The sequence below is a fragment of the Ailuropoda melanoleuca genome, chromosome X (assembly GCF_002007445.2).
Source record: "Ailuropoda melanoleuca isolate Jingjing chromosome X, ASM200744v2, whole genome shotgun sequence".
In the NCBI taxonomy this organism is placed as follows: Eukaryota; Metazoa; Chordata; class Mammalia; order Carnivora; family Ursidae; genus Ailuropoda; species Ailuropoda melanoleuca.
In genome coordinates this window covers 96,922,754-96,944,774 of record NC_048238.1, presented here as the reverse complement: position 1 = coordinate 96,944,774, position 22,021 = coordinate 96,922,754, and the positions used below count along the sequence as shown (strand labels likewise).

The 22,021-nt window shown below is 42.9% G+C and overlaps 1 protein-coding gene across 3 annotated transcripts; it reads left to right on the top strand.

Annotated features, from left to right (window-relative positions):
- Nucleotides 1-37: 37 nt before the first annotated feature.
- On the top strand, nt 38-22,021 carry MOSPD1 (motile sperm domain containing 1). Of its 3 annotated transcripts, XM_019799177.2 has the most exons (7): nt 48-171; nt 6,992-7,201; nt 12,381-12,636; nt 12,747-12,822; nt 14,599-14,816; nt 19,349-19,510; nt 21,557-22,021. In XM_019799177.2, the coding sequence occupies exons 3-7, from the start codon at nt 12,483-12,485 to the stop codon at nt 21,586-21,588; spliced, it is 642 nt and encodes a 213-aa protein (XP_019654736.2). In that variant the 5' UTR covers nt 48-171; nt 6,992-7,201; nt 12,381-12,482; the 3' UTR covers nt 21,589-22,021. The 3 variants fall into 3 exon arrangements, with proteins under 3 accessions (XP_002918789.2, XP_019654736.2, XP_019654737.2); XM_002918743.4 differs by lacking the exon at nt 6,992-7,201 and having other exon boundaries at nt 38-171; XM_019799178.2 differs by lacking the exons at nt 48-171; nt 6,992-7,201 and adding an exon at nt 1,927-2,090.

Below are 22,021 nucleotides of genomic sequence, written 5' to 3'. Positions count from 1 at the left end.
TCCACCTCTTCTCCCTCTTCCCACCCACCCCCAACCGCAGCTCATCCTCGAGGGCGGAGAGAGGTGGCATTTGAGTCCTCCCGTATCCCAGCAGGCAGTGCAGCCTAGAGACGCTGACAAAGGACCGGAGGAGCAGTCGCAGCTGCTTTCCGAGGAGCCGGTGTTGCCGAGGTGAGAGTCCCCCCACCGTCCCGTCACCCACTTCCTCCGACTTCGGGAAGACGTGGAAGTTACGTTGCCGAGAGACCCCGCGCAGGGACTGAGCCGTACCCAGCCCCCGCGCTTGGCTCTGTGACTGACGGCGGGGCTCGGCGGCGCCGGGCTGCGGGTGGGAGGTGGGGAGCGGGCAGATGGAGCGCTTTCTGCCCCATCTGTGACTGTCAGCTGCCCCTCCGCCCGCGGAGCCCGGCCGCAGGGTCCGGCCGGCCCGTGCGTGCCTTTCCCGTGCCCGGGCGGAGGCAGCAGGCTCGGGATCGTCCCGGTGCCCGCCCGGCAGAGTTCGGTTGCCCCGGGGATGAGACTCCAGGGACAACTCTTTGGCGGATGTGGCGAGGAGGGCTATAGGGGAGGGAGGCTGACCCTCCATTCGGGGTGACACCGTCCTCGCCCTCACTTCTTCCCCCAACCCAGCCGTCCCCCACCCCGCCCCGGCGAGCAACTGGAAGGAAATCGGCGGGGCTGGAGCGAGGCGTCCCGGGATGGCTGGAGGGTGGTGAAAGTGGGGTGGCGAGGCAGACAGGGAGAGCGAACGCCTTCGTGGAATAGTGGCCGGGGGTGGAGGGGGTACGTGGCCTGCATCCGTCCCCCTTCCTGGACCTCTGCACGGATCCTGATGGTTGCACCAGCTGCTCGGCTGTAAACAGGCTCACATGACCGGTTTCACATGGAGCCGGCCGGTGTGGGGACGAAGGCTGGGAAGGCTGGGCCCCAGTCAGGTGGAGCTCCAGTCCTAGGACGGACCGTTTCACACTCCCTCTCCTGCCCTCCAGCCCTTGTTTCATGTTCCGCGGTTTCCCCTCCGGGTAAAGTTAAGTGACATCTGCCCTCTCGGGATTGAAGTTGCTTTTCTGCCCCAGTAGAATCCAAGAGACCTCACCTCGGGGAGCGAGAGGGCAACATATTAAATGAAAGCGATCCCAGATTTTTGACCTTTGAGGGAGATAAAGAGATGGACGCAGACCTGGACAATGGGATGCTTTGGATCTTGCCTAAAAAGCAGTCCTGTTCTATCGGAATGCATTGCGTTCTTAATGTGAATTCCAGAGAGAAGGGGGAAAGTCTACTGTTTCAGCCAGGGCACACCTGGAATTTAAAATATTCTTGCTGATGGAAATCTTGTCCATGTTTCCTTTAAGTGCTTGGAAATCTGCCTATAAAATGCTGTATACAGGATATTGACCAGGGAGTGGACACCAACTTCTAGATTACATATATATGTGGTAGAAAGCAATGGGAAGTTTGGAAAACAGGAAATGGGGCCAAATGTGCCTTTCAAGTTGTTCACGTCTACGTATTCAAACAGGATACAAGATTAAAATAGTTTTTGAAGCATTTCTAGAACTTTCAAAATAAAAGGTTTACTCAAATACCAGGATATTTGAAAATTTGGAGTTTCTCAAGTCTGTAAGGGATGGTGGTGACAGATTCCCTTTACATGTAATATATAATTAGATGTAATGGACAATACTCAGTATAAAGTTACCCCTTTGTAGGTGAGGACCAAAAACAGAACAAATAGCTTATAAAATAATGCATGTGTCTACCCCTAAATTGTTCGTGCACATTTTCTTCCCCAATTTTTTATTTTTAATTGTTTTCTCCTGAAGCTTTGACATTTAATTCTAATTTCTTTTTTTTTTTTTTGAGAGGGTGGGGGGAGAGGGAGAGGAAGAGAATCTTAAGCAGGCTCCACACTCAGCATGGAGCCCGAGGTGGGGCTCGATCTCATGACCCTGAGATCATGACCTGAGCCAAAAGCAAGAGCCAAACGCTTAGAGGACTGAGCCACCCAGGTGCCCCTTACTCTAATTCCTGAAAAACAATTAAGAAACTACAAGAAAAGCTTCCCCATCCTCTAGTAGCCCAATAAAGTAAGTAATTTGCTACTCTTCTTTTTCTGTTTTTAGCATGTTTAAGATGGAAAATAGAGGAATTTTAAATATTGTCTGAAATTTAAATGGGCAGATGATCTGTGTTGCTCTGTTTCTTGTTTTGCCACCTTGGAATATTCTAGAGAATCTTGCCCTACAATAAATAGATGAAGTGATTTACTGTTTGAGGCCTTCTGTTTCCTCATCTATAATATAAAAGTTTGTTTTAATCTCCACGGTCCCTTATAGCTCTCCAATTCTGTAAAATAGTGCAGTTTTTGATTGGGAACTACTCTTGGACAAAATGAGATGGTTAAATAAGTCCAGTTGTTGGTGTCAGCCGGAAGAACGTGCAGTCCATAACAGGCTAGCCAGAATCCAAAGAGGAATAAGGATTGTGCTCTGCAGAATTCTCATTAGGTAAATTAGCCATATGGGTTGACCTGGGCCCCTCCGTCCTCTTGATCAGGAAATTGAAGATTGCCTCAGCTAAATCCTGCCTCCAAAATTAGAACAGTTACACCCGACTTTCTTACCCTTCAGGGCATAGTACAGAGTGATTCTTTTTTTGTTGTTTTTAAGATTTTATTTATTTATTTGACAGAGACAGCAAGAGAGGGAACACAAGCAAGGGGAGTGTGAGAGGGAGAAGCAGGCTTCCTGCCGAGCGGGGAGCCCGATGCGGGGCTCGATCCCAGGCCTCTGGGATCATCACCTGAGCCGAAGGCAGATGCTTAACGGCTGAGCCACCCAGGCGCCCCTGGAGTGATTCTTTCATTCATCCCAGCTTCTTCCTGAATTAAGTGGGCTGTGTGACCATTGATGAGTTAGGATGAGAAGAAGGCTCTAGCAGGGTCTTGCCTTGGCAGTGCGTTGGTTAGATCCCCAGGACCAGTGCCCTTTTCCCACTCTGCAGCATTTGAGCTTTAATTTTGCCAGCACATCCCGAAATCGTCAGTCTCAAGGACTGATTGACACTAACCAAACTCACAAAAGATTTTTATGTTAATATGAGCGCCAGTTGACTAACTTCCGTGAGAAGTCAAACTGCCAAGCTGACCAGAAGATTCGTGGATAAGCCTGGGGTTCCCTTTGCTTCTGACACTATGGAAACACAGACGTGGTGCTCCATCTCTCCCCTCTTTCTAGGGACCATGTGGAACACTCCTTTCTTAAAACACCTAGTGGTTGTTACCTTCGACAAGGTTACAGCTTTTATGTGAAAACCCTTGCAGTCACACCTCTGTATGGATAGATCCTGTCACTTGATTGAATCTGGGCCACCTGTAAAACAGCTCTAAAATTGGTTTCCTCTCCATTCCTGCTGCCTTCATCTAGGCCCTCACCTCTTCATGCCACGTTGATTCAAAGGTGACTTGGTTGTTCCCTGTCACTCCTCTGGAGTCGGGTGTTGCACTTAACTGGGCAGCAACAATGAGATTCCTACTTCCGGTCCCTTCTTCGCGTAAGACCCTTCAGAGGTTCCCCATCGCAGTGGTTCTCAGAGTGCAGTATGCTTTAGAATCATCTGGAGGGTTTGTGAAAACACAGATGACTGGGCCCCAACCCCAGGATTTCTGGGGCAGCAGGTCTAGCCTGGGACCCAAGAATTGGCTTTTCTAGCAAGTTCCCAGGTGAAGCTGCTGCTGCTGGTCTGGTACCACATTTTGAGAATCACTGGCACCCAGAAGCAAATCTCCACCCCCGAACTTGGCTTCCAGGGTTTTTCACCATCTCTCGCCACTCCTCCATACAGCCTATTTTTTAACCACACGCAGTGCCAGAGCTCATCTTAAGAGTCCCTTTCATGCTTCTACACATCTTCCTGGAATTCACCCCCCTCTCCACTCCTACTGCAAACTCCTATTTAAGGCAGCCTGGCACTTTCTTTATGCTCCTAGAGCTTTTTTATCTACCAGCATTTTAACACTTGTCACATCGTATCCTAATTACCATGTATATCTGTTTTTCCTGCTAGACTGAGTTTTTCAAGGGCTGAGACAATGTTTTCATCTTTTTTTTTTAAAGATTTTATTTATTTATTTGACAGACACAGCCAGCGAGAGAGGGAACACAAGCAGGGGGAGTGTGAGAGGAAGAAGCAGGCTCATAGCGGAGGAGCCTGATGTGGGGCTCGATCCCAGAACGCCGGGATCACACCCTGAGCCGAAGGCAGACGCTCAACCGCTGTGCCACCCAGGCGCCCCAATGTTTTCATCTTTTCTCCATATTCCTCAGCACAAGGCCTAGCACATAATAAGTGCCCAGTTGATGTTCCGTGAATGAATTTGTGATTCTGAAACTCTGGAGAGGGCCATAGGTAGCGACATATGTATTTATTTTTTATTTTATTTTATTTAAGATTTTATTCATTTGTGAGAGAGAGCACAAGAAGGGTTAGCGGCAAGCAGAGGGAGAAGCAGGCTCCCCGCTGAGCACGGAGCCTGAAGTGGAGCTTGAGCCCAGGACCCTGGGATCATGACCTGAGCGGAAGGCAGATGCTTAACCGACTGAGCCACCCAGGCATCCCACAACATGTATTTCATATAATGAGTTCATACGGATTTTGCTTTGAGAATCGCACATTCATCTTGAAATACCTGAAGACATTGAGATATTATAAAATAAAGATGGGAAATAACTAGTTTTAAGAAAAATGCTTTTAAAATTGATGCTGCTGGAGGGCATCCTTATTTTTTTTAAATCTTAAAATGTACACTACTCAACTTTTCCTTCTTGAATAGATAATAGCCTGTCTTCACTTTATTTATAGCAGGTCAGTCCCATTGGTAAGACATCAATTTACATGAAAAACCTAGGAAACGTGTAGAAACCAAAAGGCCTAATACTGCACAATGAATGATTGAACCTGTAAAGTGGACATTAGAACTTTGCGAAAGACTTGACTTTTTTTAAAGATTTTATTTATTTGTTTGACAGAGAACAAGCAGGGGGAGCAGAAGAGGGAGAAGCAAGCTCCCCGCTGAGCAGGGAGCCCGATGCGGGACGATCCCAGGACCCTGGGATCATGACCTGAGCTGAAGGCAGACACTCTATCGACTGAGCCACCCAGGCGGCCCCTGAAAGACTTGACTTTAGGACTATACCAGCCATTAAAAAATCCTAATAGACCATACTGGAGATTTAAAGAGGAAGAGAGCAGAGCCGATGAAATGGGAAGGTTGAATAATAGTGAGACTAAAGCAGAAGAACTTATTGCTCTTAACTGTTCAGTATTTCACTGGCCATTGGCAGACCACACCGAGTATGGAGGAAGGAGATAGTCCTTGTGCCCAGATAAAAGGGAGCTGGCCTGGAGGTGGAGCTGGGAACCCTAATCAGAGTAAACACAAGAGGTAGGGAGAGGCAGTAAGGAGCTGGTGCACTGTGACCTAGCAGATGGGTCACCCGTTTCTGGGGAATCTGGACTTCAGATGTCCTTAGCTGTTTCAGGCTTGAAACTCCTTCTGCACCAGAATCCCCAAGGACCACTTATCTCATTTGAGTTTCTTGCAGCCTCTTTCCNCCCTTTTCAAAAAAAAAAAAAAAAAAAAAAAAGGGCAGGGGGGAGGGCAAATGACAATATGCTTTCAAAGTGCTTTGTTTCTGTTTTAAATCTCCATTTTGAATCTGTGGTGAGCAAAGGTATTGAAACTCCCATTTATCTCGGAGTCTGATCTCTTCCTTCTTATGGTCAATCTAAAGTGAGGGAAACAGAAAATGATCACATTTTGGGGTCCTCGTTTCCCTGGACTGATGGTGGAAAGTGTGAGGACTTCATGTGTGTAGGTGCGCGCGTGTGTGTGTGTGTGAGTGTGTGTGAGAGAGAGAGTAGTTTGCAAACTGGTCACAAGGTGGTGCACACACATAAGATCATCTTTGAAATTTCTTTTCTTTTTTTAAAAGATTTTATTTATTTATTTGACAGAGAGAGAGAGACAGCCAGTGAGAGAGGGAACACAACCAAGGGGAGTGGGAGAGGAAGAAGCAGGCTCCCAGCAGAGGAGCCTGATGCGGGGCTCGATCCCAGGACCCCAGGATCATGCCCTGAGCTGAAGGCAGACGCTTAACGACTGAGCCACCCAGGCGCCGCTCTTTGAAATTTCATTCACGATTGCATTTCTGTGCCTTTGGTCCAGAGGGAAAGGACAAGGCTGCTCCCGCATCACCAGCTCCCAGCGGCACTGTGTCCCTGGGAGGTGGGGCTACGTTGAAGCCCAGCTGGGCACTGAGGAGCCAGGGCTAATGATGAGGGGGAAACGGGAGGGGTGGGGAGCGGCAGCTGGGAGTGCGGCTTCTCTGTTCTCCACTTACCCCAACCCATGGTAAGCAGCTCCCATAGATTGACTGTCCCTTTAATTGGGCTCCTTTACCTGTCTTCCACGGACAACGTGTGTTCAGCCACAAGGAAGGGGAGCGCTCCTTGATGGAGGAAACCGTTATTTGTCAACACCTGTAGGCAAGCCGATAAGCTCAGTATCTGCTAAGTGCCTAACACCGAGCTTGGGTCTATGTAGGATGAGAAAAAATCCAAAAACCCCACAGAAAAACAATATGGCATGATGCTTGAAGTCTGGGGAGTCCAAATGAATCCACACAGAACAAATGTCTGAATATTCAGTCACTACAGTAAGTACGTTAAGAGATAATGTAATAAAATTAGCGAGATTATGTAGATCAGAAAGTAGAGGAGGACCACGAAGGGGAAATCTGAAGGAGGTGTTGAAGAAAGGGACATTTTGGTGTCCGGAGAGGTAGACTAGGAAATAAACTTTGGTTACTAATGCTGTCATGGGTAGTTCCTGACAGCCGTAGGTCTTTCACAATCAGGAAAAGAAAGCACGCCCATCTTAGTAAGTGAAACTGTCTCTCCATTGTTTTTCTTTATAAAAACTGAAAAGGAAGCACATGTATCAAGACTTGAGTTTTGGATCATCCTTTGAGAACTCTCCTGGAAAAGCAGGGACCTTTCTAGAGACGAGGGCATGTGTGACAGTGTGACAGCATCACAGGCAGGACTTTTGAAATGAGACACGGAGGAAATGGTACCGTATAGGGAAGTGTGAGTCTGGAGACCAGAGATCCGCCACCGGCACCTTGTATGACCTTGGGTAAGTCCTTTAACTATCCTGGGCCTGCTTTCCTCAGAGGTAAAATGAGAAGGGCTGGGAGCTCACATTCTTTGACTTGGTGTGTGTTCGACTTTTGGAAAGCAACCTCATAAACCGATTTGGAGTAAGGTTTTACTGGCTTAGTATATAATCTCTCCCCAGAATGTTTGCACTTTTGTCATTTTGCAGTACGGACAGGAGCAAAGAGAAAGTGTTGGTCTCCGGAAAACCATCCATTAGAGGCAGGTGTCCCGGTTCATTACGTTTGCGGGCAGAATCTCTAATATTGCTCCGGTGACCTGGTGCTAATTTGGAGTTCAGGAGGCGATTGATATCTTAGCCAAGATAAGTGAGACATGGGAACAGGGATACAAAAAGAAAGAATAAGCTGCACAAAATGGATGAAACCTGTCATTAACGGTGACCGGGGGATAGACAGTCTATTTATTCACAATTCCTGGGGAAATGTGTACGTATTCAGCTCATAAAGAGAAAGCTTCAAAATGGAAAGAATAAGAATTCTCTACAAAACCATTATGGAAAGCTAGCGAAATTTCTACTCTGACTTGTGCCAACGACCTTCCCCCTTAAGGTTGGAAGCGAGTTCAGTGCTTGTTCTGTGTGGTTAATTTTGACTTCCCAGTCAGCTTTGTAAACCGTGTCATGCTCCTTGGTAACAAAAAGTTGCACCTTTCCCTCAGTTTGCAAGTCCTCTTAAACCTTTGTTTTTCTCACTGTAGTGAGTTTCTGTTGCATCTAAAATGATTTTAAAAAATTGAAATCATGGCATTTAACACATCGTTTTAGGCTTTCCATGTTATTAACAGATCATGAATTGGAAAATGCAATTAACAGAGATTTTTCACACATTGTTTCTAAATTCCTTCTTGAGTTTCCAGACTGGCACCTTTTCCAAATTAGGCGCTGGAGGAGTTGTTATTTAATTCGACTTAAACACACACACACACACACACACACCCCACACACACCCCAAAACGCTTGAATAGGTGTTCATAAGGTTCAGAATTCAAAAGATACAAAAAGGTATCCAGAGGAAACTGCCCTTCCACCCTTGTCCCTAGCCGCTCAGTTAGTTTCTCCAGGGGCAGCCCTGGCCATCCTCCCGGAGGTCTTTTCCGCGGGGCGGGGAACCCTCTCTCTCCCACGCAGGTGTGGCGTATTCGACTCCGCGTTGACCTTGCCTTTCTCACGCAGCACTGCACCTGTAGCACTGCACCTGACCGTCAGTCCGTACCTACACGACACAGAGCTTCCTCTTCTTGACGGCTTCCCGGCTTCCCAGCGAATGGCTCCGGCCTCCTTTATCTCATGACCCCCCTTATGAAGGGACAGTTTGGGCTGTTTCCACTCTTTGACTGTTGACAACAGCTAACGCTTGTCGCGTGCCAAGCTTTGTTCTGTGTGCCTCCCATAAATCATTGTATTTACTCGTCGGTACTGAGGATGAAAACTCTTCCACGTACGGATTTCACCCAAGAGGGATATTTATGCCGCTGAATTCCTAGAGGTAGAATCTCTAGGTCCGAGGACGTGTGTGTTTACTTGTGGCAGGTGGAGTCAGCGTGCCAGTTTACAGCCGGTAGGAACGTGCCTGGTGCCTCCCACCACTTGCTCTCGGACTTGTTGACTTTCGCCAATCTGGCGAGTAATAACACGTGCAGCTTTCGTTTGTGTTTCTCTTGCGAGTGCAGTTCTCCCTCCTCTGGGAAGTTTAAAAACAGTTTGTCCTTTTCTAGAAAATATTGTAGCATTTGCTCATTTTTACGATGAGTGCTTTTTCATATTATTTGTATTTCCTCGACATCTAGTAGGGAAATTAGACCTGGCCTGTGACTGAAAAAGTTCATTGGCTTTGCCTAGGCGTTTTTTTTTTGTTGTTGTTGTTTTTGTTTTTGTTTTTTTTTTTTGCCATGCAGCGTTTTAAGAGTTTTTAGATAGTCAAATTTATGAATATTTTTTGGTTTCTGGTGGTTAGAAAGCCTCAGATTAGAAAAGAAAAACAAAGATTTCCCATGGTTTCTTAGTGTTTTACGGTTTTCTTTTTCTACATTTAAAACTTTGATCCATTTGGAATTTACCCTAATAAAGTTTTGGACTTTTGTAAGGAATAGGGGATAAATTTAGTTTTTTTTTTCCCTAGGTGGATGCCCGGTTTTACCATTTATTGACTAAATTGTTTTCCAGGAATCAGAGATGCCATGCCACCTTTTATCCTAAGCTAAATTCTCATCCTTTTTTTCTTTTTTAAAGCGTTTATTTATTTATTTGAGACAGAGCACAAACAGGGAGGAGGATTAGAGGGAGAGGGAGAAGCTGAGCAGGGAGCCCCATGCGGGCCTCGATCTCAGGACCCCGAGATCATCACCTGAGCCAAAGGCAGACGCTTCCCTGACTGAGCCACCCAGGCGCCCCTAAATTCCCATCCTAACAATGTTTTAGAATGAGATGTTGAATACTATTTAGTGATGGCAAACTCGGATGTTGTGTTTCTGATAGCCAAGCTTACTAAGAAAGTAATAGAGGTAATTACTTTCTGTTGAGAAAAATATACCAGACTTCTGAGAGCACATTATCCAGATAGAAATGTGTATGGCCCTTAGCAAAAGAAAGAAATATGTGGCAAATAAAAACTCAAAATCAGAATGATTCCATCAGATGCTCTTCAGAATGATCTTAGTTTTATTGTATTACAGTGGAGAGTTCGTTAGCTAGAGTGGAAATGCTGGACTGCAGGCGGGAGGCCTGCTGACTTTGTCTCTGTCTCTTCCTAATTTAATAACAACAGCCAACACTTAGAACATTGCCTGGCCTACAGTAAGTGCTAAAAGCGTTGCATGTCTTAATTAATTCAGTATATGTAATTAATAAAAAGTTTGCAATCTGTTATGAACAATACACATATTACATGTTATTACTAATAAAAATGTCAGTAGGCCCTTGTAGCTCGGTCAAAAAAACCCAAACCCCAGCCCAACACTGTCATGAGCTGCATGCACGGGTCCTGTAAAATACATGGATAGGAAGTAACGTGATGATCCGGGACAGCTTGTGGGTGATAATCTTGCCAGCGTTGTGCCTCACCTTCACATCTCTGTGCCTTGGCTTATGCTGTTCCCTTGGTCAGAATGCCCTTCCTACCTGTGCCCCTCCCCCAGAAGTATATGCCTTTTTTTTTTTCTTTTTTCTTTTTAAGATTTTAATTATTTGAGGGGTGCCTGGGTGGCTCAGTCGTTAAGCGTCCGCCTTCGGCTCGGATCATGATCCCGGGGTCCTTGGATCGAGCCCTGCATTGGGCTCCCTGCTCAGTGGGAAGCCTGCTTCTCCCTCTCCCACTCCCCCTGCTTGTGTTCCCTCTCTCACTGTCTCTCTTTCTCTGTCAAATAAATAAATAAAATCTTAGAAAAAAAGGTTTTAATTACTTGAGAGAGAGCATGTGAGTGAGCATGAGCAGTGTTGGGGAGGGAGAAGCAGGCTCCCTGCTGAGCAGGGAGCCCGATGCGGGGCTCGATCCCAGGACCCTGGGATCACGACCTGAGCCGAAGGCAGATGCTTCACCGACTAAGCCACCCAGGTGCTCCTGCCTTTTTTTTTTTTTCTTCCAAGACTACCTCAAATGTCATCTCCTTGCCTGTCTTCCAGGTAGAATTATTCATGTCATCTTCTAATTCCCTAGCACTTTATATATAATGGTCTGCATTATAATAGAGGTAGCTTAAATATTGTTTTGTCAGTTAGATTTGAGTCTTTTTTTAAAGATTTTATTATTTAGAGAGAGCACAAGCAGGGGGAGAGGGAGAGAGAGAACCTCAAGCAGATGCCGTACTGAGCACGGAGCCTGACACGGGGCTCGATCTTACGACCCTGAGATTGTGACCCGAGCCAAAACCAAGAGTCGGTCCCTAAACCGACTGTGCCCCCCAGGCGCCCCTCAATTTGAGTCTTTCGAGGGCAGGGCCTGTGGATAATTCATCTTCGTATCACCGCACAGCTCTTGACATAGTTCCTGGCTTATAACAGGTGTTCAGCTGAAAGAAAATAAAAATTCGCATATGTGATTATACAGTATCTTACTTGATAAAAGCTGGGAGGGCCTCAAGCAGAGTCACACACCAGCCCCTGATAGCTGGTAAAACCAAACAGTTCAGTCTTGTGTTATATTGCTCTTTGAAGGTGTGGGAACTTGAACACAAAGTAGAAAATGGTTTATGGCCTATTTTAAAGGTGTCATCTACAGAGTGGAAATCAGACATTTTCTCGGATCGTGTTGTTTTAGCTTTGCATTTTCAGAAGCCACATTCGTAGGATGCTCGCTAAATAAGAATGTTGTTGATTAAAATTAGACTAGGAAATAAACACAGCAACATCACACCTGTCAGACTCCTGCTAGCTCCAGCTATTTACAACATATTCAAGAACTCCACAAAGAATCCAAAAGGTCTCTAAGCTGGAAGAAAATAGTTCTCCTGAAGCCTGTGTACTTGATGTAGGAGGGGAAGGCACAGAGCCACTTGCCTACGGACTGACTTGGAATTTTCATAGAAAACTCCCAAGGACTCCTTAACAAGTTTAGATATTCGGCTTCCTTTCAAGACATTTTTGCTTGTCTTGGGTTTTTGGTAGAAAAAAGGACAAAAAGAACTCTCCCACCCGTGCTCCCAGAAGGCAGTAACTAAGGCATTGTTGAAATGAGTGTAAAAGTAAGTCTCATGTTTTTCTCCCTTAACTCATGGAAACTTACTTTGTTGTTGTTGTTGTTTTTTTTTTAGCCTTTGAGAATTCTGAGTAGCTCACATAAGATCAATTGTGACAATATTTAATTTATTCTACTTTTTAAGAAATCCAAGGTTTTAAAAAGAGTGATGGCCCTTTGATCTTATCTCTTTGAAACAGGGTGATTAATCCAAGGTAGAAAGACTTCTTTATTCTAGTATTTATGTAATTTATCATAGGTTGAAATCTTGAGTGTGAAAGGAGCATGTGTAAATTTCTTGGCATAGTTTGGAACAAGCTATGTAAGTAAGCCACGAGGAAAAGTCCAGAGGCCTATTTAAATGGTTTGGGGAGCTATTTTAATGCAAGCTGAACATGCTTTTGGTTGGAGGGACAGCAAATGAAAACAGGTATCATTTGATTTCCTTCTCTCTTCTTCTCTTTCTAGATTGCCAAAATGCTTTGGAGTTTTTAACTAACTGACTTAAGAAAAGTCCAAAATAGATTTGAGACTAAAAACAGAAGCTGCAGCAAGGGGGATTCAGTGCCAATGCATCAACAAAAAAGACAGCCAGAGTTAGTGGAAGGAAATCTTCCTGTTTTTGTGTTTCCCACGGAGCTAATATTTTATGCAGATGACCAGTCAACACATAAGCAAGTGTTGACTCTGTATAATCCCTATGAGTTTGCCTTAAAGTTCAAAGGTGAGTCTCCTAGGTCTCTTTTATGGATTGTAACTAGTCCCTACTAATTGTTTACTTGTAGAAACTAATTTTTAAAAAACACTAATGGCCATTGTGACTTTTTCTTTCAGTTTTGTGTACTACTCCAAATAAGTATGTTGTCGCTGATGCTGCAGGTGCAGTAAAGCCTCAGTGTTGTGTGGATATGTAAGTCAAAATCCCTTCCTGGTAACATGTTTCAAGTGTGTTAATATTTATGTGTTAAACTTGAAAAGGATCTCGTCTTGAAGCCGTTCCCACTTAGGCATTTATTACATCTTGAATTTTTGCTGGAAGTTTTAGTCTCTCACAATTCTTTTTAAAATTTCATTTATTGTTTTTTAAAGGTTATTTGTTTATTTGAGAGAGAGACTGCTCATGAGCCGGGGGTGGGGGGAGGGAGAAGCTGACCCGGAAATAGATCCTGACCTGAGCAGAAGGCAGACGCTTAACTGACTGAGCCACCCAGGCACCCCGGTCCCTCGCAATTTTTTTTAAAGATTTTATTTATGTATTTGTCAGAGAGCACAAGCAGGGGGAGCGGCGGGCAGAGCAGGCAGAGGGAGAAGCAGACTCCCCGTTGAGCAAGGAGCCCGACCGGGGACTCGATCCCAGGACGATGGGATCAGGACCGGAGCTGAAGGCAAACACTTAACCGACTGAGCCACCCAGGCGCCCCAGTCTGTCACAATTTTTAAGAAGCCCCTAAGATTCTCAACAGGTTGACCAAATCCTTAGTAATATTTCACGATGCTGCAGCTGACTTGTGTGTTAATATTTCCGTGAACATCTCCTCAATTGTCGTGTTCGTAGTTATAGTGGGATCGCTTATAAAGGTCAAGTTCTAACTCATTCCTTTAAATTTCTCTAGCTATAACGGAATTTAGCTTTCTTTGGAACATCCTATTATAGTGATATCTGGGAAACTAGTAATACTACATTCACAGAACAATGGTAATGTAAATTCATCTGAAATGATTCAGCTAATAAGCCTGGAAGTTAATCTCTACAAACAGGAAGCAAGTGTGTTATCTGAGCTCTTCCAGATAATTTCGTCAGAAATTAAGTGTCAGATAAATGATTGTTTGTTCAAGCTGTTCATATTTAATTTTCACTTTAGAGCTTGTGACCAGATGGATTCATTGACCAGCTCTTAATTTAAGCTACCAAGTAAACTGTAATTGTTTAAACCTATGACAATGAGACACAGAAGTGTTTTCTCCTGAATACATTTTCATCCTCCCGTAGCCATAAAACGATGCACCTTTAGAGAAAGTGTTTTCACAGGTTTCGTTTGATTTTCATTCAATACATAATAAGCAAGGACTATTCCAAAGAAATGCAGTCTCTTGCCAAATAAATGTATTATCTTTGACCTAATTGGTTTGTGTTCTCTATTAAGAACGAAGTAAGATAAATGGAATTGTAGATCGCTCTCGGAAAATTGCGAGTTCTTTATACTCTTTTCAGAGGAAGACAGAAGTATATTGTTAGCCTTCTGTTGCATTGGTCATACTGGTTACTTACTTATTCAATTGCTTGTTTTTACCTGCGAGCACGGACTTTCAGTTTCGAGTCTAGGTGAGGTTTGTTACTTGAACAATAATAAGCGGCAGTAGAAATCCACGAGACTTTGGTAACTTGCTGCCCGCAGATCTCAAGGAGGGAAAAAAGTCCTTGCTCAAAGGAATTTTTTTTACCTGTCGTTCTTTTACTTTAGACTTTTATTCTATTTGTAGAGTATGTGTTTTCATCAAGTATTTTAGAATCACCCATTTCCTTCTGGGTTATGCTGTGACTTTTTTTTTTTAAGCATCATTAGTAACTTTATATTTGAGCATTTGGTTACAGTTAGTTAATATTCTCCTGTATGAAATCTCAGGCTGAATTCTGTTTGACGGGCCCCCAGAAACCTAAACGGCATTTATTTTTTAATGTTTTCAGTGTGATCCGTCATAGAGATGTTCAATCCTGTCACTATGGCGTAAAAGACAAGTTCCGCCTCCAAGTTTCCGAGCAAAGCCAGAGGAAGGCTTTAGGAAGGAAAGAGGTTGTGGCTATTCTTCTCCCATCTGCAAAAGAACAACAGAAGGAAGAAGAGGAAAAAAGGATAAAGGAACATTTAACCGAAAGTTTATTTTTTGAGCAGTCCTTTCAACCAGGTAGTTTTGGGGTTGCTTTTAAAGCCCGTTGGTGCTCTTAACGCATTTCTAACTGGAAAATCATCAGGGAGCTAAGAATCATTACTAGAAAAATGATCTGCCACTTTCCACCTAATTAACTACTTCAAAACGGAACCAAACTAGAGATCAGGTACCTAAAATCAAGCAAGAGGCTTAGAGTTGGACTTGAAATGGGCAGAGAAGCTCTCGGCCGCCGAGGCTGTAAGGAGAGGGCGAGTGTTGCTATCTCCTGTGAAGTGTGTCGACCCGAGAATGCAGCCCCCTGTACTTTTGAAGGCTAGCACAATTTGGCAATTATATACTTTTGTTTCTGTGACTTTTTTATCCTTTCTCATTTAATTAGTTCGAAGAAGGAGAGAGATTGTGTTTGGCAATAGGCCAAGCTTGGTGCACTGTTCATATTATTTTGAAAAAAAAAAATCTCATTAAAGTTGAAGTTAATTAAACTAAGTAGATTATAATATCCCCTGTGGGCTATTAATTGAATCCCTCTCCATTCCTCATTTCCTTCCAGCTTAGATATTCAGAAGTGTTATGATATATTCTTTCAACATTGACACTATCCTCATATTCAACTCTTTGGACGTCATTCCTCCTCCCTCTTAACGTCTCATTATTTCCTTCCAACCCCATTATAAGAGGAGGAAGATAAAATTTTCCATAGAAAAACATGGAAACTTTTTGATAGTGATATATGAATGTGATAGCAGCTGTCCTTGAAATTGCAACATTGTCTATGAGGAATTAAAAACAAATCTACTTGTCATTACATTAATTCACAGATCCCTATCAGTTTGTTCATCTTACAGTGTTTATTTGGATAAAACAGGGAGTCATGCCTCTTTGATTTACTGTGGGCAAGAGTCTTCTCTGTCCATGTACGGAGTGCCCAGATTTTCTGGTGACACCAAGACTAGGGACTAGCTAGTAGCCAGTAGATTGCTTCTTCTCAGCAACTGTTATTGACCAATAGGACCAGATTTTCATCTTTTGAAGCTGAAAGAGAGTCTCTGGTAAATGTCACTTTGATTTCCAATCAGTATTGTGAAGTTGGCTTATACAAGTTTATGGAAATGCAAGATCCCCCTTTAAGATGCCTCCTCTAGAATAAGAAAAGTCATGTAATGAGTATTTGGTTTTTGATGTTAAATTCGTAATTTAAAGGAAAATGGCCATTGGCTCATTCCTGTATGTAACAGACCAGTGTAATAGCCCCTCCCCCCAATAATAAGGATTGAAAGTTTAGTTTTATATATTTTTTTCCTTTATTTTAAAACTTACTAGAATTCAGGTGAAAATCGTCCTAAAAGGCTAAATAATTACAGTGTGTATAAATTGAGCATTTTATTCTTACTTTCCTTGGACAGTGAACCTTTGGCATCCGAATTCTATTAGAGAATTCTTCTAACTGTAAAGTCGAAGTAGGTAGATGAATGAGGTGATTTCTGTTTTGGGGAAAAAACCTCTCTAAGCCAGCCCTGTCAGGAAGCTCAATGAAGGCAGGCACCTTGTCTCCTCAAGTCTCACGTCCTCGGCCATAGGCGGAGTGCCCAACGCAGACTAGTGTGTGCGTGGGTTTCACAAGGAGGGCTGGACTTCTCATCCAGTAGGGTCTGTTGGATTGCTTTGCTTTGTCTTACAAGGTTTCCATGTCCAGTTTGCCGGGAGTTACCCCCATGTTTCTGATCACGTGGCAGGAAACTGAGGAAAGTTGTCTTCTTTAATAGAGTACTAATGGTGCCTGATTTAGTCTATGTGGACAAAGTGGTATTTGTCACTTCTGTTAAATGAATAGTAAATTATGTGTGGTTTCCAGTATGTAAAATTCTGTGGTTTTTCATTAAGTGTCTCTGAACTAAAATGTTGAAACGAATCGAGATTGTTTGGGGGGATGTTTTGAAATGTCATTTTTGCACCTCTTTAGAGAAATGATTATTAGACAGTGTTGTGAGGTTCTGTGAACTTGTCAGAAAATGGTCAAGAGGCTAGATCGTGAAAGATTCAGATTTTATAAATGTATTTTTATAAATGTATCTAAAGGCAGGAAAATGAGAAATTTCTTCTCGAGTTGATTGTACTATAAAAGACATAGCAGTAACATTCAAAAAGGAAAACAGCACCTACAATCCCACACACTTAACAAATCTGCTTATATAAGTGTTCCGTGTTATTTTCCAGACCATGTCTATGTGCCTAAGTACATTTATATATATATATATATTTTTTTTAATTTAACAGAAATTTAAGAGAAACCCACAGAGCATACTTTAACAAAATACCAAAGCCCAGGTTATTAAAAAGTTGTTTTGAAAAGATGCAGCTGAATCTTACTGGGTTTGTCTTAATTACATTACTAATGAACTGCTATGTCTATGCAATGTTTTGAGTCCGTGCCCTCTGGCTTAAGAAAATTACACTCTATTATTGTTTATAATAATAAAAGATGGAAAATGACCTAAAAGTCCATCAGTTGGGGATTGGATTAAATTATGAATAATCATAAGGTGCGATGCCAGGCAGGCATTTTTTTTTTTACGAGGACCTGATAGAATGATAGATGATTATACATTGACGCAGAAAGAGGCTCATATATATTTCTGAGAGGAAAAAACAGTTATGGAACAGTATGCATATTATGGTCTCATTTATGTTAAAAAAATTTTTTTTACATGTTTATGTGACTGTTTGTAAAATCTGAAAGTTTCTGTACCAAGCTGTTTAACAGGGTTCTCTCTAGGACGGTGAGACTGATAAGAAACCTTTATGTTTTCTATAGCTGTATAAAATTTTTACAACAGTCTTGGAGTATCAGAAGAAAAGCCATTTCCTCTTTGAAAAATTTCAAGCATCGATGCAAATGTCTTTGGAATTTCTCTAAATACTGAAAATTCCTTGAAATTCTCTTTATTGTGTGCTTCAGCCAGTAAGGTAGTAGTCACAAGTAAATGTTTGCCTTAACGCTTATCTCTGCAGCAAATATAAATGCAAAGATGCTTCATTTACTCACTAAAATAAGACTTGTTTTTAGGTGTTTGTGCTGTTGTTTTGTCTCAAGCAATAATCACTATAAAATTTGAATTTGTTTTCACCTCTCTGGCTTTGGCAAGGCTCAATTAAACTTCGCACAACAGCTAAGGTATTAATAATTTAGAAAAGCTGCATTTAATAATAAAATGAACAGTGTTATTTCATTAATAAAACACAAGATTGTGTTGCTGTTGGCTATTCCTTTTAATGAAAGAAGGGTAGTGGGAAAAGCTGTATGACAGAATATGCTGTTACCGGGTTTCTTAAAAATACGGGTATGAATATAGCACACATACGGCGAGCGCTGTGGGATAGCAGGCCTGATAATGTTTTTAACATTTTCTTTTATTGTAGTAAGAACACTTAACACAGAATCTGCCCCACTCACAAATGTTCACGTGTACAATACAGTATTGTTAACTGTAGGCATGGCGTTGTACAGCAGGGCTCTAGAACATACTGGTCTTGCTTAATTGAGACTTTATGCCCGTGATTAGTAACTCCCGATTTCAGCATACCCCCCGGTCCCTGGTAATCACTGTTCTTCTCTCTGATTCTGAGTTTGACTGTTTTTTAGATACCTCATGTTAAGTGCAATCATGCAGTCTTTGGCCTGCTGTTACTGGTTTATTTCATTTAGCATAGTACTTGCCAGATATTGTTTCTGCTTCCTTCTTTGCTGTTTAAGTGGAATAGAGCAGGGGACAAGAGTTTCCACAGGTAGCTTTTTTTTTTTTTTTTAAAGATTTTATGTGTTTTGAGAGAGCGAGAGAGGAAGAGCACGAGCAGGGGGGAGAGGGAGAGGGAAAAACAGGCTCTCTGCTGAGCAGGGAGCCTGTCACCGGCTCGAACCTAGGACCCTGGAATCATGACCTGAGCTGAAGGCAGACACTTAATGATTGAGCTGAGCCACCCTGGCGCCCTGAAAGTTAGCTTTAAAACCCTCAAGTAGTGCTTTTCTGCTGCTTTTAACTATTTTCAAAAATAGTAGCAGGATGCTACGGTTATTAGGACCAAACCTGTCTGCCTCAGATGCTCTCAGAAGGCAGCAGGCTCCAAAATGGCGGAAGACAGAAGCCACCCATTGGGGTCCAGGAAGAAACTATCAGAACTTCAATTTCTATTTCTAGCCCGTTCTTTACAAATTCTGCTTGTATATTTGATAAACATATACACAAGCTTCTTGCTTGAATTCTTCCTACTCATTGGGGTGAGGTGGGGGGAGGGTAGGGGTGGTGACCTCTCAGTAGGAACTTGCTACCTCACAATGCCGTTTCAACATTCCATTCTGTAATGACTCAGAGAAGTTATGGGCCTCCAGATAAATCCAGCAGATACGTTCCTATGGCATGGAAATGATGGGCAAATAGTCAGAGAAGTAAGACAAAACCTGCATCCTGGTGAGTGGTAGACAGTATATGCAAATGAACTTTGGTCTTGGGGCATTTTTAGAAGCAGACTCAGGAGTTTTTGTCTTCTTACAGAGAACAGAGCTGTCTCCTCAGGACCTAGCTTACTAGCCGTCTTCCTGGGAGTGGTGTGCATTGCAGCTTTGATGCTTCCTACGCTGGGGGATGTGGAATCGCTCGCGCCTCTCTACCTCCACTTAAGTGTGAATCAGAAATTAGTGGCTGCTTATATCTTAGGTAAGTGTACCGAAGCTGCGTGTGGGACATGTGTGGGGCGTGTGTAGGCCTGGAGGTGGTCGTGGTGGTCTTACGTGGGTACGGGTAATGGCGGTACTGGTGCTGGTTTAGGGTTTTTTTTGCTTTTGTTTTTTGTTTTTTGCTTGTTATGTTTGTTTGTTTGTTTAGAGAAACAGTTAAGATTGCTTCAAAAGCACGTGTTGAGGTAAAGTGCATTTTAAGATTTAATTTTTGCCTTATGTTTCATTCTCTCTTTTTTTTTTCTTTTTAAATGTATTTATTTAAGTCCTGTCTACACCCGTGGGGCTCGAACTCACGACCCCAAGATCAAAAGTCACATGCTTTACTGACTAAGCCAGCCAGGCCCCCTACAATGAGTTCTTTGTAGCTTATGGATCTTGCACCTAAAGCGTAGCCAGTTGTTTTCATTTTGCTGAATTGCGGTGGTATAAAGTGTGTATAAAATGTAAAATGCGTATATTGCACGATCCAGCATTTTCTACTTCTAGGAATTGATTCTGGGAAACACCAAGACAAAGCGCATACAGTGATAAAAGGTGAACAGTGCAGCCTTGTTTAACACTGTGAACCTTTCCCTTTAAACCAGTTCCCAGATTTTCTTTCAGTTATCCTCGCTTGAAATCTTGTAATTAGTTAAAGTGAACAAACAGTGACTCAGTCCCTGCCATGTGTCAGGGATTAGGGTTCCAGTCATGACTGACTGTCTTTGTAGTCTCCTGTCACCTCTTCTGAGAGGCCAACTCTTTTCAGTATTCTCTCAGTACTCCTTGGTATGCTCTCTTTTTAAATTTTTATTATTTTTAAAGATTTTACTTATTTATTTGACGGAGAGAGTGTGCACGAGCAGGGGGGAGAGGCAGAGGGAGAGGGAGAATCAGACTCCCCACTGAGCAGGGAGCCCCACGGGGCTCAGTCCAGGCCCCTGGGATCATGACCTGAGCCAAAGGCAGACGCTTAACCCACTGAGCCACCCAGGCGCCCCTATGCTCCCCTTAAATTTCAAAATTGTCTTCTCAGTTGACTTACTACCTTCCATCTGTGCCTCTTCTCTTCCTATTCGCACCCCCCCAATCCGCTATTTTAACCCCCCTGCCAAATGCTCCATTGCATTGCTGGCAGATGAATTTCCATTCTGGCTTGGTTTCTCCCCTGCCACTCCCTACTCGGGAGCCGTCAGGGATGCCCCATAGGCCAGAAAGAAGTATGACTCCGTAGTTGGGCATCTGAGGCTCTCCACCCTGAGACCTCTTTGAGCCGATCTCATCTCGCTGATTCCCTCTGTAAATCCTTGATCACAGCCTGGGAGGTTCGTTAGGGACCTCAAAAAGCTCATGGGGAGTCCGGTCAAGCTCCTTGTCTCGCTTTGCCATCCCTGCGCCTGAAATGCCTGCTGATCTCCTCGTTCTTTATCATTCCTGTCCGTCGTTTAGGCTTATTTCAGCTTTACCTTTTGGGGCATCTTTTCTGACTGCCCTGGTCTTACGTGATTGTTCTCCTCTGTACTTTATCACTCACTTTTTTTTTTTAACCACTTATTTAGGACTGAGCGTATTCTTACATGATTAAATTTTTACGGTTTTATGTATGGAGTCTCTTCGAAAGAGACAAGCCCAGAAGGAATACTGTGTCTCTCTGTGGTCCTAGAGCCCTGGGATACAAATAGGTTTGACATGTTTTTGTTGATGAAGTTGGCTGGCTTTACTGACACTTTAAAATGCCACGTCTGCTATTCTTATAGCTGATGTGACTGGATCAAGTGGGAGGTGTATTTGATGGTTAAAAAATTAGGTATGGCCAGACATTAGTGATTTAATTAAATCTATCCAGTGACTGCCCATTGTTATAAATTGGATTTCTTCTGTATAATATCAACTAAATTCAAACTGACTTTGAATTCTTGGTAGAGTGCCTGTCTGTGTGCTGTATTTTATTTGCTCATCGAGATCTAAACAATTGCTTATTGAACATGGAAGATTTTGTAAAATGCATGGCTTTAACTGTTCTGCAATTTTTTTTTTCTTTCAGGTCTTATCACAATGGCTATACTTAGAACATGAGCAAGGAATTCAGTTGACTTCTGAAGTAAATTTATCTTGCAAATATGAATGTGGACTGCCTTTTATCTCTCTTTTACTCCATTAACATGCTACAAACTATTGAGTGATTTACAATAATTGTGAAAGTATAATATATATTTTAAATTACTCTATAATTTTATTGGAAGGACTCCAGCACATTCTGTTACAGACAGCAAGGATGCTTCTGAGTGACACCTAGGAAATTATTTGAAGAAATTTTTTTTATACCTAAAGCTGTTGCACAAAAGACTTTAATTAAAACATCTGCTATTTTCTCATCTTTTTTTCTGATTTACTTTGATTGTTAAGGTCGTATGTTCTTCCACGTGAAACGCCTGAAAGAACAAACTGACCAGCCTAAACATAAAAAGACATTTATTTCCTAACTACAAACATCTGTTACTATGTAAAT